Source organism: Penicillium subrubescens (assembly GCF_028828155.1).
Source record: "Penicillium subrubescens strain IBT 31985 chromosome Unknown utg000002l_segment0_segment0, whole genome shotgun sequence".
Lineage (NCBI taxonomy): Eukaryota > Fungi > Ascomycota > Eurotiomycetes > Eurotiales > Aspergillaceae > Penicillium > Penicillium subrubescens.
Window position 1 is genome coordinate 6334494 of NW_026643152.1, and position 16232 is coordinate 6350725.

The 16232-nt window shown below is 50.4% G+C and overlaps 6 protein-coding genes across 6 annotated transcripts; all 6 read right to left on the reverse strand.

Annotated features, from left to right (window-relative positions):
• Positions 1-308: 308 nt before the first annotated feature.
• Positions 309-2092, reverse strand: N7473_003619 (acyltransferase family protein). The gene is made up of 3 exons (XM_057149559.1): positions 1777-2092; positions 1088-1715; positions 309-1010 (listed from the first exon to the last, which is right to left on the reverse strand). The coding sequence occupies exons 1-3, from the start codon at positions 1900-1902 to the stop codon at positions 340-342; spliced, it is 1425 nt and encodes a 474-aa protein (XP_057013213.1). The 5' UTR covers positions 1903-2092; the 3' UTR covers positions 309-339.
• A 986-nt stretch (positions 2093-3078) lies between these two features.
• Positions 3079-4378, reverse strand: N7473_003620 (transcription initiation factor TFIID subunit 11 family protein; the record flags this gene model as incomplete). Its single annotated transcript, XM_057149560.1, has 2 exons — positions 3079-3817; positions 3879-4378. The coding sequence occupies 2 exons, from the start codon at positions 4376-4378 to the stop codon at positions 3079-3081; spliced, it is 1239 nt and encodes a 412-aa protein (XP_057013214.1).
• Positions 4379-5043: 665 nt separating this feature from the next.
• N7473_003621 (adenosylmethionine decarboxylase SPE2) lies at positions 5044-6749 on the reverse strand (the record flags this gene model as incomplete). Its single annotated transcript, XM_057149561.1, has 3 exons — positions 5044-5050; positions 5115-6570; positions 6629-6749. The coding sequence occupies 3 exons, from the start codon at positions 6747-6749 to the stop codon at positions 5044-5046; spliced, it is 1584 nt and encodes a 527-aa protein (XP_057013215.1).
• Positions 6750-8413: 1664 nt separating this feature from the next.
• On the reverse strand, positions 8414-9873 carry N7473_003622 (TATA-binding protein-associated factor TAF6; the record flags this gene model as incomplete). The annotated part of the gene is made up of 3 exons (XM_057149562.1): positions 8414-8959; positions 9026-9444; positions 9504-9873. The coding sequence occupies 3 exons, from the start codon at positions 9871-9873 to the stop codon at positions 8414-8416; spliced, it is 1335 nt and encodes a 444-aa protein (XP_057013216.1).
• Positions 9874-10264: 391 nt separating this feature from the next.
• On the reverse strand, positions 10265-11898 carry sfh5 (CRAL/TRIO domain protein). The gene is made up of 2 exons (XM_057149563.1): positions 11193-11898; positions 10265-11136 (listed from the first exon to the last, which is right to left on the reverse strand). The coding sequence occupies exons 1-2, from the start codon at positions 11855-11857 to the stop codon at positions 10434-10436; spliced, it is 1368 nt and encodes a 455-aa protein (XP_057013217.1). The 5' UTR covers positions 11858-11898; the 3' UTR covers positions 10265-10433.
• A 3042-nt stretch (positions 11899-14940) lies between these two features.
• Positions 14941-16021, reverse strand: N7473_003624 (PP1-complex regulatory subunit GLC8; the record flags this gene model as incomplete). Its single annotated transcript, XM_057149564.1, has 3 exons — positions 14941-15040; positions 15111-15837; positions 15955-16021. 3 exons carry the CDS (start codon positions 16019-16021, stop codon positions 14941-14943), a joined length of 894 nt encoding a protein of 297 aa, XP_057013218.1.
• Between the last annotated feature and the right edge of the window lie 211 nt (positions 16022-16232).

Here is a 16232-nt window from a genome sequence, read left to right on the forward strand (position 1 = left end):
AATTATGGCGCTTTGACATTGGCATTCTGCGTTTTCGTGTATTACAGGATTAGAATCTATTTTGACCACTCTTATAATCGCCTGTCTCGATGTGTAGTCTGTGCATCAATGTTCTGATATGAGTAAAAAGAGCTTATATTAGTTAATTGAGTGTACTAAGAAGATGGAGACTGACACCGATAGCCCTGAATTGCATGTACATACGACTTGTTGCAACCTTATTCCATGAAAATGCATCCCGCTTCGGCCCAAACCCCAAAAAATGATTCTTACAGAGCACATAGCAATCTGTTTGAATTTGAAGAAGACCAAAAGAAAAGAGCCAATGAGTAGGCCCGGTCATGTAGTTCGCATAGGAATCGACACAGCCGGCAACGGCAACGATCCCTTCTCATCCTCTGCAAAAGCCTTCCGCTCCAATTTCTCAGTCATAGATGCACAAAACGGGTCCACATAAGCCGTCCAAGCCGCAGCAACAGAATACACCATTCCAATCCAGACCGGTATACTAATCGCAACAACCCACGGCGGACCAATTGGCAGCCAGTCCCGCTCATCATTAGTGGCAGCATCACCTCCTTCCCACGGCTGACCACTAATCCCATACAACATCCAACAAAGGACAACACGCAGCATCGTTCCATGAATGAGATAGACCGCGAAACTCTGCTTTCCAAGCCAGAGCAAGAGCCGATTGGCGAGGAACTCCTTGGTCGATGGAGATAGGTAGATTGCTAGGATGATGAGATCCACGCCGAGGGCTGAGTAGCGCTTGCCAATGTTGACGTCTGGTGGGAAGATGTATTCTGATAGTTCGAACATGAAATTTGACCAGGGCATCCATTCTGGGTGTTCGCCGGGATAGGAGGCGATTAGGAGGCCTGCAACTGCGAGTGGGATGGTGATGAGCTTTCGTGTATAGCGATGGGTTTCTACCCAGTTTTTGAGAGCGGTGGAATATGAGAGATCGCTGAGAAGCATGCCGAAGATAGCTTGCATTTGGAAAGTCTCTAAACAATATGTGGTCGGGTTAGCAGGGTGTTCGTCCTGAATCTGCCAGGAGACTGGGGAACTATATAGTTCGTACCCGTATCTTTGGCCGCATCTTGGTGATAATACAACAGCATCCCAATATAAACGGCGACTCGATACCGGAATCGCATAAACATAGTCGCGACAAGAAGTATGAAGACCAGCATAGAGGCCTTTAGCAAGGGCAGGAGAGCCCACTGATGATCGTCGTATGCCATATACCCCGTCGTCCAAGTCGATAAAAAGTTCTCGCCCAATCGAAGAATCTCTTTCGACAGAGAATCCTCCAACTCTGGAGCTGCATACCGACACCACCAGCTATCAGAGCGGTTGGCAACAACAAAGCCACCGAATTGGGCGACCGTCCATGATATTAATAACGCAATTGTGGCCGGGAAGATGAGTCGTGGTGGCCTTCGGAAGGCGCTCTTAGCGATTGTTGTGAAAGCAGCTGCTGTATCGCCCGCTCGCGAGAGTTTCAGTGGCTTTAGGGCGCAGACATAGCCCGTAAGAAATGCAAAAATAGTGACTCCGAGACGGCCCTGCCAGGGGATGCGGAGGATAGGCCATTGTAGGATGCGTGGGGTGGCGTCTTCAGTATCGCGAGGAGAAAAGAGGTCATAGTCCCAGGCGCGGGCGAGATGGGTTAATACTACCAGGAAAGAAGCGATTCCTCGAAGGCCCTATATGTTGAACAATAGGAGTTAGCGGGATAAATGGTGGTAATCATATCTGGAAACATACATCAATCCACTTCACGCTCTTTCGAGGGTCACCTTTCGTGGAGAAGTTCCCTTGACTCCATGGTAGAACAGCCGGAATTGTATCCTTTAAACGAGTGTATAGATGAGAAGATGGAAAGAGCGACATGATGTTTATCAGGATGTGTATGAAATTTGATTTAAAAGAATCACTTAGGGCTTCAGATACTCCGAAGAGATATCACATCACCATGAGGAACAAGATATACCCTGAGGTTGACCAAGCCGTCAAAAGGTCACCAAGGCAGTCAATAACGAGTGAAAGGTACAAAGGAGAAACACACAAAGAGCATCGAAAGAATGAGGACCTCGATCCCTTCAAGCGGAAACCAGGCTATGTGTATACTTCGCCGAGTAAGGCACACGCCAAGAAAGAAGGGGTACAACAACGCATCGCATCTCCAAAACTCGCGTCCACAAGTCATACTGTATGTACAAAACAGTTAATGCATCGCATAAGCCAAATAGCAGGTCCCACTGCGCGATAGCCAACCCATCACGTCGTCCGACGACCGGCCCAGAAGCACCTGGGTACGCTTCTCCATGTCTAAGGGGTTCACGAAGCGTCGATCAAAACACAAATCTAGAGAAGACGCAGGTATGCCAAGAGGGGGGCATATTGTCCTTTCAACAATAGTTGGAAGAAGTAAAAAAAAATGAGGGATGCGCGGGAGGCGTTTGGCCCTTGCAGCACCAGTAAGAGACATTACTAAAATAGGATTTAGTCTGTCGATCTGGCTATCTATTTGTTTTTCTATTGTGGGCAATTGTTACGCCTCATGATAGGAGCCGTTCTATAAATGTACTGATCAGGAGTTGTTTTAGGCTGGTTAAGGGGCGGTAGGTAGTAATGTTGTACGGAGTACGGAGTAGACATGACTAGTAGTAGGACTAGGTGGACCATAACATTCGTGGATCTAGGAGACGCGTTTACATATTTTGTGTGAATTATCCATCGAATTAGCAGTCCAAGGCCTAGTCCTTGCCAAGGATGTGGCGGAATGTAAGCTTCTAATTTGGACAACGATTTGGAAACTCCTTCTCTCCATATGAAGATAGAATAGGCCTATCGAATCTCGATTTTGGTTTCAAGATCGAACCATTGAAAAGGCAAGAATAGCGTGGTATCAAATTTTATGTCCGGTAACCCATATGAAACACCACTACTATGTAGGCGGAAACTCCAATTGATCATCGACACCCTTGACGACAATCCCCAAGCGCCTGTGAAAAACAATTAGACGGCCAATATGCCCTATGTATGAACTCAAAAAGTAATTTTTGATTAGCGGAATAGTCGTCGTCCACCAACGCTGCCGGAGCTCCATGTAACAGAGCCCTTCACTCCAAGATTATCCATGCTCAACCCGGAGAAACCAACGCCACCACCTTCGCCGTCGCGCTTGTATCGACGAAGTGCTTCGCGCAGGTGTGACGGTAGAAGCTGGCCGCGATGGGGGTTAGATGGCGGGCGGAACTCTCTTCGTGGACGTAGCGGTGCAGGACTTGATACTGAGGGCCGGCCAACTTGTTGTAATGAGGGAGATGGAGACATGTGGTGGGGAGGAACAGAGGTTGAGTTGAGGTAATTGGTTGGTGTAGGTGATGGCCGTATCTGATCTGTATCCGATGGCTCTTTCTTGATACCATTGCTGAGAGATCCTGGACCAGATCCAGGGACGGGAGTGCCCGAGGGAGTAGGGGTTGCAGTCTTTGACTGCGCGGCCGCAGCTTGAGCTCTGGCCAGGGCTGCTTTCTCAGCGGCCGCTTCTTCAGCGTCGAATGCTGCTCGTGCTGCATCATCAAAGGCATCGGCCCATTCCGCCTGGACTGTCCGCGCCTTCTCAATCATCTCACCAGCAAACACCTTCGTAAACCCATTTACTGTTGTAACCACACTGGCCGGGACGGACTGTGAAAGCGCGTGATTGACAATGCGGCGGAGGGATTCTTTGCGAAGCTTTGCTCGCTTGAAGAGGTCATATCGCTCGGATTGCTGAGGGTTGAACGCATCAACCAGGATCCTGTATAAGCAGCAAGGTTAGTCTTCTATCTCACCAGACGCACGACTGAAGATCAACATACGCCAAGTTCTTCTTCTCAGCCTCTGTATCCGTAGTACCCTCCTCTCGCCCCAAAAGCTCGCCTTCATCATCGTCATCGTCATCGTCGGCATCATCACCACCTCCTCCACCACCTCCGCCCATGCCCCCTCGAACCGAGCCTTCAGCATCAGCAGATCCAAGCCGCGCATCTCCGGCGCGCGAGCTCATCGCATCTTCTCGCTCACGCTCGCGCTCCTTCTCGGCCTTGCTCTTCCTTCCTCGCTTTTTTCCGCGGAGTGCACTAGCAAAGACACCGTCCGCGCTTGCGCCGCCAATGCTTCCTGTGAAACTGCCCGTCACACTTCCGGCATCGCTGGTCGCACCGAAGCTGCCCCCTACGGCATCAAGGCCCGTCGGGAATGAGGTTTGTCGGAGAGGGTGCATGCGAGCCTTCTTGCCTAGTGGTTGTGAGGCGGACGAGGAGATAGAGGGCCGTTTGAGGGGGTTGGTTGGGGTCTGATATGGTGGTGGTGACGACATTTTGAAGGATTTTATGTGGAAGAATGGAGGTCTCAAAGCGTATGATGTTGGAAAAATCGAAGAGAACAGTGATGAGAGTATTAGAAACCAGGTTCGTCTGGTTAATCGGACCTGCACTGACAGGAAACTGCGGGCTTGGTAAGGTCCGTCGAGTTTGGTGATGCGCTGCCACGCTGGTCCCGAGTCTGCCGCGCGGAGGTAAAGGGAAATTCGAGATTTGAGAAGTTGAATAGAAACCAGTAACTGAAACCTGCCGAAGGACCTGCCCACGAGATGAAAGAAAGTCACCCAAAGAACAGCCGCTACCAGACGCGATCAGAATTGGGTCGCGACGATTCCAGAGCACCCTGACCGCCTACCCAATTTGGAAACTATATACTCCGCCCAAGTGAGACTACGTCAAAAAAGAAGCTTAAATGAACGATACATCGGGTTTACTACATGCATAGTCTGGATAAATTTGCATAGTGTATTCAAGCAGCAGTAATTATGGTTCAATTATGAAGAAAGAGTGACTAGATGAATCATTCACAGCAAGAATAAAAGACAAAATCGCTGATGGAGTCCAGCTAAAACAAACATGAAAAAAGTGACAAGACGCTTGGAGCGTAGAGATGCAATGCGGCGTACTATGTAAAGACAGGAGGGATAAAAATCCCATAGTCCTAAGAACTGAATCGAGAAAGACAGAGAAGCAGACCTATTTGTGCACGGTATGAGATAAAGAAATGGACACAAGAGCAGGTCAACAACTGGAACCAGCGGACGTGGAGAGAGGAAAGGTCCATCGCCAACAGCTTCATATCGAAGTGAGGACCTTAGTACTTCTCTCCGAGCCGGGGGCCCCCCTTTCCAGTCGTTGCGCTCATAGTAGCGGAACACGAGGTCGTACCCGTTCAGATCGTGAACGATGCGGTCGACACGGCGATAGCCCTCGATCTGCTCCATCTTGGGGTTGCGACGCATAGCCTGGCGCTGCGCGTGCACCTCGTGGAAGCCATTCGCGTCGTTGCCCAAATCCTCAATGGCAGGCTTGGTCTCAAACAAGGTGATGCTGAAACGGCCCGGCTTGAAGATATCGACAACCTGCTGAATGATGTCGGCGGTAGCCTTTCCGTTCTGCGAGTGTGGAACGTTGGTCTCGAAGGATGCATACGAGCAGTGCGGCTCCGGAGTGACGTGCACAGTGAAATAGTGCGTAGGAGCCTTGCCATCCGGAGCAGGGATAACACCGTTGGCAGAGAAGCCACATGGAGTGAAGAGGTACGCGTCGATGCGAGCATCAGGGAACTTGCTCTTGGGGTAGACATCTGACAGACCACAGGCCTCAGACACTACAGTGCCGAGTGCATGGCCCTCAGTGGTGAGCTCCGCTGGCAGCAGACGGTCCGCATCAGGATCATCCGGGTCAGAGCCGTTGTCGAACACATCAATGTGCTCAGCACCATCATCCTTGTCGAGGTTACGGAACCGCTTCTCGGCAACAGCGGTGGCGTTGTCCAGGTAGAACTGCTTCGCGTTCTCCTCGTCCAGGTCAGTCATCAGGACCTCCAGAGTCTCATCATGCTCATTGCAGTCGGTGATCGGGGAGGCCTGGGGGAAACTGAGAACCTTGGTCTCAGTCTCGGAGAAATGGCCATCCTCCTCCGTCGGGCTCGCCGGGGGAGTGAGCAGCGTGTGAGGCTCAGTGAGGTACAGGTACCAATGCTCTCCGTTCATCTTGCCAATCATGTAGGCACTTCCATTCTGGAACAGCTTGTCCATGTTACGAACCTCGTCGCGCCAGCTGCGGTGAGGGCCGCGCTGGCGGTCAGGGAACAAGTAGTTCTTGCGGCTGTAGAAAACCCGGTAAGGAGCTGCCGCGACGGCAATTCCACGAGACGGCGGGGCAGTCGCGCGGGGGAAGCCTGCAAAGAGAGCGGCAATCTCCAAGATGCGCGGGAGACCCGACAGAAGGGTCGTGGTGCCACAGGTCTTGAGAATCAACTTATGGGGCCAGACGAACATGCTGGACTCGGACAGGAGGTAGGCATCGACATCCTCAGATGAGACAACCGACAAAACCTGGCAATTGACAAGATCCAGCATGTCCTTCCAGATCTCGCCAGGCACCTTCTTCAGACCCTCGGGGCCTGCGGCGCCGAGCTCGCTGGCAGACGGAGCAAACCAGACCTCGAGCAACTTCTCGGGACCTGTATGAATTTGTGAGCAAATGGTATCCGCCAACTGCTGTACTTGGGATTGACTGACCTTCAAAGGCACTGCTGGAGTCAAGATCCTGAGTGGCCTCATAGTTGATGGTCAGAGAAGGAGTCCCCGCGAAAGACGACGGAGACTGCGTGTAATTCTTCGGAATACCGACGTAAACCATTTCCGCTGATTGATACAGCCGAGGCTGATGAGGTAATTGAACAATTAACGGGATCGAAGATGGTGACTGTGTGACGTCGGACCGCCCTGAAAGCTGTTTGATGGAGACAAAAGGCTTGAGAAGCACTGTCTACTTGCCCAGACGAACAAGGGGGCAATGCCCGTCTGAGAAGAGAAGGCCCTGAGGACAGAGAGAAACTGGCTATCAGGCCAGGCAGATGAGCACTTAACAGACCGGAAGGGCCGCTAAGGAGGTAGGAACGCGAAGGAGAGGAGGAAAATGCTACAAAGAATTGTGACTGTCAGTCCAGTACCCTCGTGCTGGAAGATACCGATACTGGTCAAAGTATCGGGTCTAGCAGACGAGAGTATCTGCTTTGTGCAAGAGGTATGGAGGAAAGTCGAATGCTGGTGACGACGTGAGTCGTGCTATCGAGGCCTGAAGACGATGGAATAATTAGTACTCGTCGTGTAAAAGAGAAATGGCCAGGTTGAATTGGAGTGGGTAGGCAAGAGACAAAAGGGTTGTGCCTTCAGAAGTTCAGCCAGCCCTAAACTGTTGCGCCAACATGAAAAAAAAAAACAAGAATCTTCCAAATTTGTGGATCGGTGCCCTCCGTGAGGGGTAACCGAGGGGTGAAAGAAAAAAAAAGTATGCACACATACTTCGCAGGCTTGGACAGAAATCGCAGAAGATCCTTCGGGCTCATGAAAGGCAGAAAAGGAAATTCAGCTTAGAACTGCACGATGTCGCGCGAGGCCACAGTCGTGAACATTAGAGGGGTGACGAAGGCAGGAAAAGAGTCGCGCTAGTCAGATTTTGCGTAAAAGCCCAATGAGTACCCGAAATGCAATTGATTGCGCTAGGCGCGTTGTGAGAGGGAAGGATTCTCTCAAAATGTTCGTTTGGCCAAAGGTAAGGGAGCCGATGGTCAATTTGCAGACCTCGAGAAGACTCAAGAGGAGGGGTGGCAGCTGAAAAATGTTTGCCGTAGACGGGCGGTTAAGTTGATAGTGAGCGATTTTGTCTGCGGGCCCGAGCTCGGTGGGGCGCTACGGATCAAAATCTGTCTGACATCAGGGAAGGCCGCCAATTTAGTGTTCCATAACGCCACATAACACAAGATTTGCGAGGGATGAAACGAACGGAGATATTAGCCACTCACGAGAAGAATCACAGCTAGGCGTAAATCATCTGGGACGATACCTTGATGTGAGTTGAAGAAGGAAAAAATGGCGCTCCGGCCGAGATTCTTGGAACACGCGAGCGGTGAAACGGGGCAGAATTGGGATTTTGGCTCGTGCCTGGCCGCGGGTTACAAAATCGATCGGCGGGGAAACGAGAAGCTTAAAGAAGGTGGAAGCGGACGTCACCTGACCGGACTGCAGGTACAGTACGACCGTCGTTGATATACGGGGCCTATAAGGAGCTAGAGCGGACTATTCTCCGATGCCGTGGATATAATAGGTATTATTGATGTCATTTGAGAATTGAGAAGATATCATGAAGAGGCCAAAGCCACAAAGATTCATTTCCTCCCCTCCTGAAACGCCCGCTCACAACGCCATGCCAGATGGATGTAGCAGATCATTCCCCATACTGATGATTTGAAAAAAGCAGAACAAAAAAGATATATGTGAAAAAAGGAAATACTTGTCCGCATTTTAGGCCTCCACGATAAGGCGAGCCAGCTGCACTTCGTTGGCTTCAACGATCTTCGTGGCAATCAGACCACCGACTTTCTCCGTCAACTGTGTGCGCAAATCATCCGACACGGCTGCGGGGTGACCGTTGGTCAGAGATGGGTGAGCCTCGCGGATAGAGACTAGGACGCCGAGAAGTGCACTCAGGACGCGCTCGGCAGCGGGGCGACGAGCTGCATCGTCGAGGCCATCGCTGAGGAGTTTGGAGTAATCACTCAGGTTGGGAATGACGAGTACTCGTACTACCTCGGCGCCACCGACGGCTTGCAGTCCAATAACGGCTCCATAATGGGCACAGAACGGCTTGGAAGGGTCGAGGAAGCTCTTCAAGCAGGATCGTACAAGACGAGGCTTAAGCATATGCGACGAGTGGGAGAACTTCTTCGCAATCAGTCCGAGGAGAGAGGCTGCAAGGTCACGAAGAGCGAATTGTTCGGACAGATCGCTGGCTCCGCCAAGTTGTCGGCCGACCAGACAGGTCAAAATTGATGGGACAAGGGAGGCGATCTGGAAAATGTCAGCTATCGAAAACGCTCAACGGTCAGCAAAGTGGTGAGGTTTATGCCAACTTACATATGGATCGACGTAAAGTGATGCGTTCTGTACTAAGGCCTCGGCCATGTGCATCACTTGAGTTAGGACGAATATATCCTTCAGGCTATGGGTGACTTTCTCCGCAATGAATTGAACGAAGTATGGCACCAATTGATGGAGACCAGGGTCATCCCGCAGACTAGCATATGCTGAGGTGCGGTACTCTTCGCTCGTTTCATCCAGGAATGCACTGCAAACCTTCTCGAAGTACAGCTGCAGCTCCTTGGACAGCACGTGCTTCACGGTAGGCTTCACTGACACTTCGCCACTGCCACTCATTGCCGCCAAGGTGGAATTGGCGTTGGGCCCCTTTGATACCAGCTCGAGGTTCCTAGAATCGGCGGCAGTGGGGTTCTGAGGGATGGATGGCTGAACGCCTTCGACAGCCAGCCAGTGGCCTAGAATGACATCGATTAGACAAAGCAGCAATAGCAACGTTTCGACTGAGTGAAATTACCAGTGAATGACACCTCCCGGGGGACCTTGGGCAACGGCGCGTTGATAAGTTTCTCAAAGTCCACCTCTTCATCTTCCACGTAGAACAGCGGTTGACCAGGGCCCAGCGACGCTTCACCGAATCGTAATGGGCGAAGGGATTCGTACCCATATAGTGGCTCCACATCCAGATTCCTCAGGGCATGGGAAATATCTTGGGTTGTGAGGAGGGTGCGCTTGCCGTGGCGCATGCACTTGAGTGCTTCTTCCAGCACCTGCGCAACGCGGTATTCGACGTCGCGAGCAAGATTTTCCGTCACATCATGGTTGAGGTTGGTAATACCGACCGATTCCGCGACATCGCGGATATTATCTGGGTTCCAGACGGACATGGCGACCGGTTATCTCAGACTTGGAGGTGAGATCGCGACGGAAGATGAATCTGGGAGGGATTGAATAGCGGAGGATGCGCGCGGATGGTGCGCTCAGCGAATGGGGTGGTCGGAAAGCTCCCAATCAGGAGCAGAATCGCATTCTGAGAAGCGACTGGTGCACTTGAGCCGAAGGAGAGGCGAAATGGAATGCGACAATACTCTTTGCTGGTTAAGATTGAGGTATGAAGCAGGAGAGTTGATCGATAAGAAAGTGAGCGCGACGCCGTACTGCACAAGTGGTCTTACGGCCTCCCGTAGAAGCTTTCTTGGTGGCCTCAGGCACGAACACTCTACTATGTGACTACGGATGTATCTCAGGCTTCTTACTGATAGAATGAAAAGGTGTTATCTCCAGATAGAAACAATCAATTATTACTCATGTATGGACTTTAATTGGAATATCAGTCCAGACAAAAGGCACTAGTTGCCTGAGGCTAAAGCAAGGGCAGAGAGCGTTGGCAGCTACTCATCCTCCGGGTATCACAACAAAACGCACATTCAGAAACAAGGGGCACAATTTACTTGGCCTCCTCGGCGACAGCCTTGATCTCCTCCTGGGGGGCTCCCTCCTTAAGGGGCTCTCCATTGGTTGCCGCCTCGACCTTGACGGGCTCTTCCTTGAGCGCCTCTTCCTTGGGAGCTTCCTCAACGGGCTTCTCCTTTGGAGTCTCCTTCTTGACGGGTTCCTCATCCTTGGGGGGAACAGCTGGGGCAGCACTCTCGGTAGAGGCTTCAGCAGGCTTGGTCTCATCCTTCGTTTCCTCTTTCTCCACCTTATCCTCCACCAGTTGAACAGTTCGTGCCTCATCCTTCAGCTCGAGTCCCTTTCCACCGTAGGTCTTGGGGATCTTGTCCGCAATCGAAGCGGGGAACTCACGAGCAAGATTCGCACCGTTAGAGATTGGGTGGAACTTGCGGGTGGTGTTGCGGCTGAGGAACAGCTTCATGGCGGAGAACATCCAACCCATGATGCTGGGGACATTGACGAAGAACTTCTCGCGCAGCAGCTCAGGGTAGGCAGTGGAGAAGGTGTCGATGGTCTTCTTGGTGGCTGCACGAACAGAGGGATCCATGCGGAAAAACTTGACGTTCAGGTAGTCGTGCACCTGAATCATCTGGTAAGGGTCCTTCTCGCCGTCATAGTCGATGACCTCGGTTGCATCCTTCAACTTTAAGTCCTGCACAGCCAACTCCATGAGGGCAGCGCGCCACTTGACGAATCTGGATGGGAGTTAGCATTTCCATTTTGCGGTAATAAAATCCATCAAGACACTCACTCGTCGGAATCGCCAAAGGTCGCGCTAACATCCTTCACAGCGCCGTAGATGTTCCAGGTGAAAACCAGGGGGCGGCCGTCCTGCTCATAGGTTGTCAGATAGCCGAGACCACCATACTTAGTGGCACTGTAACGACCAGACTCAATCAAAGCAAGAGGATTGGTCTTCTTGCGCCATTCAAGAGCCTTGCGCAACTGATCCTGGGCACCCTGGACGTTGCCCTCGTTGGCACGGAGGAATTTGATCAACACATTGACCGTGGGCACATCCTCACTGTCCTTGAGCTGCACACCCCACATCTCATTGTAGCTGGTCTCGCTGAAGATCTTGGGTAGCTGTTCGAACAGCTGAGCCAGACCGGGAATCTTGGTCAAGTATGCGGGCTGCTCGGGCTTCTGCTCCTCGGGCTGGGCCGCTTCGGTCTCAGGGGCGGCGGGGGCATCTTTCGCGGGCTCTGCCTCCTTAGCAGGGGTTTCTTCAACAGCCTCCTGTGCCTTGGGCTCGGCTTCCTTGTCGGTAGCGTCGGTGGTTGCAGCCGCGGGAGTTTCCGATGGCTTGTCGCTAGCTTCAGGAGCTTCAGGAGCTTCCGCAGCTACTACGGGAGCTTCCTCACGCTTCTCGGGCTCGGCCACGGGGGTCTGTTCGACGGGCTTTTGGTCCGACATTGTTGTGATTGTCTTGGAAGAAGAATTAGAAGAGTCTGAAGGTTAAAGAAAAGGAAAAGAGTGAACGAAACGTTCAGGGGAAGAAAAATAAACGAGGCAGGGGTATCGCTGCCTCGATAAGTCGGCCTATCGACCGGATCCACTGCCGTCCCCACCTGTCAACCCGATGGGCCTACAGCTGAGACTCTAGGGGGTCAGCATCGAGCCCGGGGAAATTTGTAGCCCCTGAGTACCAGTCAATGGTGAATTTTAAACGAGGTTCTAGACTTGCATTGGTTAACTAGTTGGAGCCGGGTGCAGATTGGGGAAATGATTCGCGCTATGGATCTGTGAGGCCGCAACTTAAATATAGCACGGGAATCGATAGCGAAGACAATTCGCTGGTGTCTGGTCCGATCGACAATCAAACTCACCTGTCAATGGAGGGCAAGCTAACAAGCTGATACTAGGCAAGAGATGTCAATCAGTCTTTGTGTATGAGTGCATCTGTGCAAATGAGCATGTCAGTCTTTCATCTAGACTACTGACTGTATAATCTGTACTCCGTTATCGGACAGTCATCAATTAAACGAAATTAAGCAGGAGCGCTAGACCACAACTGGGGAAATGAGGAGGACTTTGAACTTGGCAATTGAAATAGTGGAGTGCAAAATAAACGCTACCTCCTCCGTATAGTAATGCTCTCTCATCCAGGCCAAGCTATGTTGTTATGAAGGTCTTTCTGGCAAATCATTGCTTTTACCTCGCTCCTTACAGCTTCTAGACCAGAATACTTATTTCCATTGTACCTAGCTATATATCTTCAATTGTATGGTAACACAGTGTGCTGGCACCTCCTCTCTGCTTCCTGAATAGTAGAGTTAACTACAGTACATTAACCGGAGCTCGACCTATTCTCGGTGCTAGCCCGTTTCTCTTACTTAGCTTTGGATCCACTCCACAGGTGATGAAGCAATGGTCATTTGCCCTGAAGCTCTCAAAGGTTGAATTAGAGCATAGGGATGACAGGATATCCCCGTGGCAGGTAGATTGTTTAAGGCTCGTCATCAGACAGGGCACGAGACATAGAGGATCTTGAGTCGTATCGGCATAGCTTAGCGCACTTGCTGCAACAGCAAGGTATTAAAGACTTATGAGCGCTCCCATTTTCGAATTCTGGATGCCCCTCTACAGAAAATAGGGAGCAAGCATGCATTTTATAAACTTGGAAGCATCCTCGCCATTGTTACTCTTTTTGGTGTCACTCTTCTGCAGATACCCGGCTAGAATTCCAGAGGTCTCCTCTAGGTCTGTCTCAGCACGTACAGTCACATGCAGAGGGGAGCTTAGACACATTCTCATGACAACGCAGTCCTTATTTTCCTGTGTGATGAAATCTTTTCCTCGAAATGACTCCATCAGAGGCCGGTCTAGGGCAGAAGATGGAAAAACCTTTCTATCTGCCACAATTTCTAGTAATTCCTAATCCGGGAGAGCAATACTATATTCTCGGAGCAGTCTGAAAACATCTAATATATTTGATTCTGATTACATTCCCATGTTCAAGTACGCTATTGTAACTTGTTGGAGCAAGCAAGAATAGCACGAACCTACGAGCCCGACATATCTCAGACATGTCTGCTGAGGAAAACGACATCTCGGAATCCCTAAATCAGAAAGGTCAGCATTGTTCTGTTTTCGTCCCTCCTGCTGTCGGTTTCTTTCTTTTAGCCTGTATTTGCAGAACGCAGCAGGAAATACTACAATACCCGGTTGGAAGAAGCTCGGTCAATTTGACAGCGATATGAGGTAGCCAGAAAGAACTTGACCTATGATTTTTGGCATAAGTCATTACATACAACGTGTCTATCTTGTCGATCAGTAGATCGCCGAATTAACCTTTACGCATTGATTTGCTCATAACCGAATATAGTGTAAATCAACAATGGAAAATACGGCCCCTCGCCACAAGTATCTCTCTTCTTTTGATATTTCTTGAATCTATGCATTTTAGTCCAGGCGACTGCTCATCAATAAACAAGCAAAGTATACATTAAGGTTACGACTGGCGCAAACGCCTTCGGCTAGTACACACCACACCCAGCCCCAATAGACACCCACCTAGGACGACAACCAGAGACAAAGACATACGCTTGGAAGCATTTCATAGCCTTACTAACCTTATCAAACCCAAAATAATATATATATATTACTTCAGCCTAAATTTTTACATCCACAGTAAAATCCCCAAAATGCAAAACATCACACACCACCAAACCCGGTCTAACCAAATGCGGTTAGCAAAGAAGATCAAAGAACAATGGAAAATCTTCACCCAAACTCTTACATACCCTAAATTGCGAGGATCCACCCACATATCTCGAAATGACTCATTCTTTTTTCAATAACAAAGCAAGCTGGCGCATAGGAAGCGCGTCGGGCTCATAACCCGAAGGTACCTGGATCGAAACCAGGGCTTGCTATTTTATTTTTTATTTTTTGTTACCTATTACCTCGTTGTCTTCATTTTGTCCATGTCTGAATGTTCCCATGCCTCTATACATACTTACGTCTAGGGAGGCTCTCTCACTTATGAACAAAGAGCTCTGCATTTAGCTTTGCAAAGGTTTTGGTTTACTTCGGCAACTCAGTCTAATCCAAGAAATTCCCCGAGTACCTACTTTAGCCAAATCTATCTTAGGGCAAAAGAAGTAACTTTAAGATATGTGAATTTAAGAATAACTGTAATTCTCATCTTCTAATGCAGGCAACACCCCTTGCACTAAGGGGCCTAGCCTAGGTTTACGTTATTGATTGCTCGAAATAAAACCACCAAAACCAAGGAAGTCATAGAAACGCAGTCTGCATGCCTTGAAGAATGTGTGTTGATCGAATCAAACGAATCAATCAGGGATGAAAGGGGACTGAAAACAAAAACACCGCTGGGGAATATACAAATAACACAACGAACGTAGAAAGGGGAAGGAAAGAGAAGAGAAGAAACAGGATGGAAATCTGTCGTGGCTGTTTCGGTGTGACAGCATCACCGTGTGAAGAGACTGTTTGGAAAAAAGAAGTGATCAGACAGTGTCCGGGATGAAGCATTACCGACCGCCGTTGCGGAACTGCGAGGGGATTTGAGGGACGCTGGGTTCAGTCATGTCCTCGTCTTCTTCCATTTCGTCCTCTTCTTCCTCGGGGTGCCTGTGGGAAAAGATTAGCTGAGCCTCAAAAAGCAAACACCAAGCGTAACCAGTAGGTTAGGTTAACATACGCAAGCAACTCCTTGATATTCCGCATCTCATAATGCTTCTTCCGGTGCTCCTCAAACTGGCGATGCTTCTCCTTGGCCTCTTCAGTGGTCATAAGATCATCACCACTTGCAGGCGCATCACCATTGATATCAGGCTCAACGACAACATGCTTATCGCTCTTATGAGATTCCACGCTCATACTCCGCTCACGATAAATGCGCTGTTCAGGAGTCTCCTGACCAAGACCAGACAGACCTTCCTCAGCCTCGCCGAGCTCCAGATCCGGAATATCATCCTCCGACACACCCTTCTTATGGTGGTCACCATGAGTGGTCTTATCGAGTTCATCAACCACCACGTCCTGCGCATCAATAAGACTCCCCCTAGACTCTGCAAGCCGGAGTTCCTCCTCGTCCTCGGCGGGGTCGTAGTGCGGGGCGTAGGGGGTCTTTGGCTCGTCGATCTTCATTTTCGCAGTGCGCTCCTGCTCGGTCAGGTACAGGTTTGCTTCATCCCACTGCAGACGAGGCTGGTTGTCGTCGTGTTGGCTTGCGAGAGATTGGCGGCGCGAAGACGAGCCTGGGTTTGCGGCGGATGACGAACGACGTCGTCCCGCGTTTACCAGGGTGTTTTGGAGAGTGAGCTCCTTGGTGTCTTCGGGTTCGGCGATGGATGGAATGGCGGGTGGTACTGCAGCTGGGGCAGGGACGGGAGCAGACTGGAAGGACTTGCTGTTCTTCAGGATACCTGGATCGCGAAACAAGTGCGGCTTAGTTAGCTAATCTCCGGGTGTGCGAGGTTTCGAGATTTCGAGCACCCAGGGGTAAGTCTTAGCTGGAGCTGTATTCAAGTAGAAATACTCACCTTTAGGCCGTGGGTGCACATCATCAGTGCTGTGTGCCTTAGCCGGCAAATGCGGTGCGGTCGTCATCGTGGATGGTTAGTGAAAAGAGGACGAAGATACCGTCCGATTTTCAAGTGGGCGTAGACACGAAATTGTTTGGAGGGGTTAATGTTGACCAGGTGGGCTGACGAGTCGGCTTTGTCAGACGAGGCTTAGCTGCTCAGCTGGGACAAGTTGGAGGGCACTGAGCAAAAGGTCAGGGCTGGGTGGAGGAATGAGAGGGAAGTGAGGCATATAT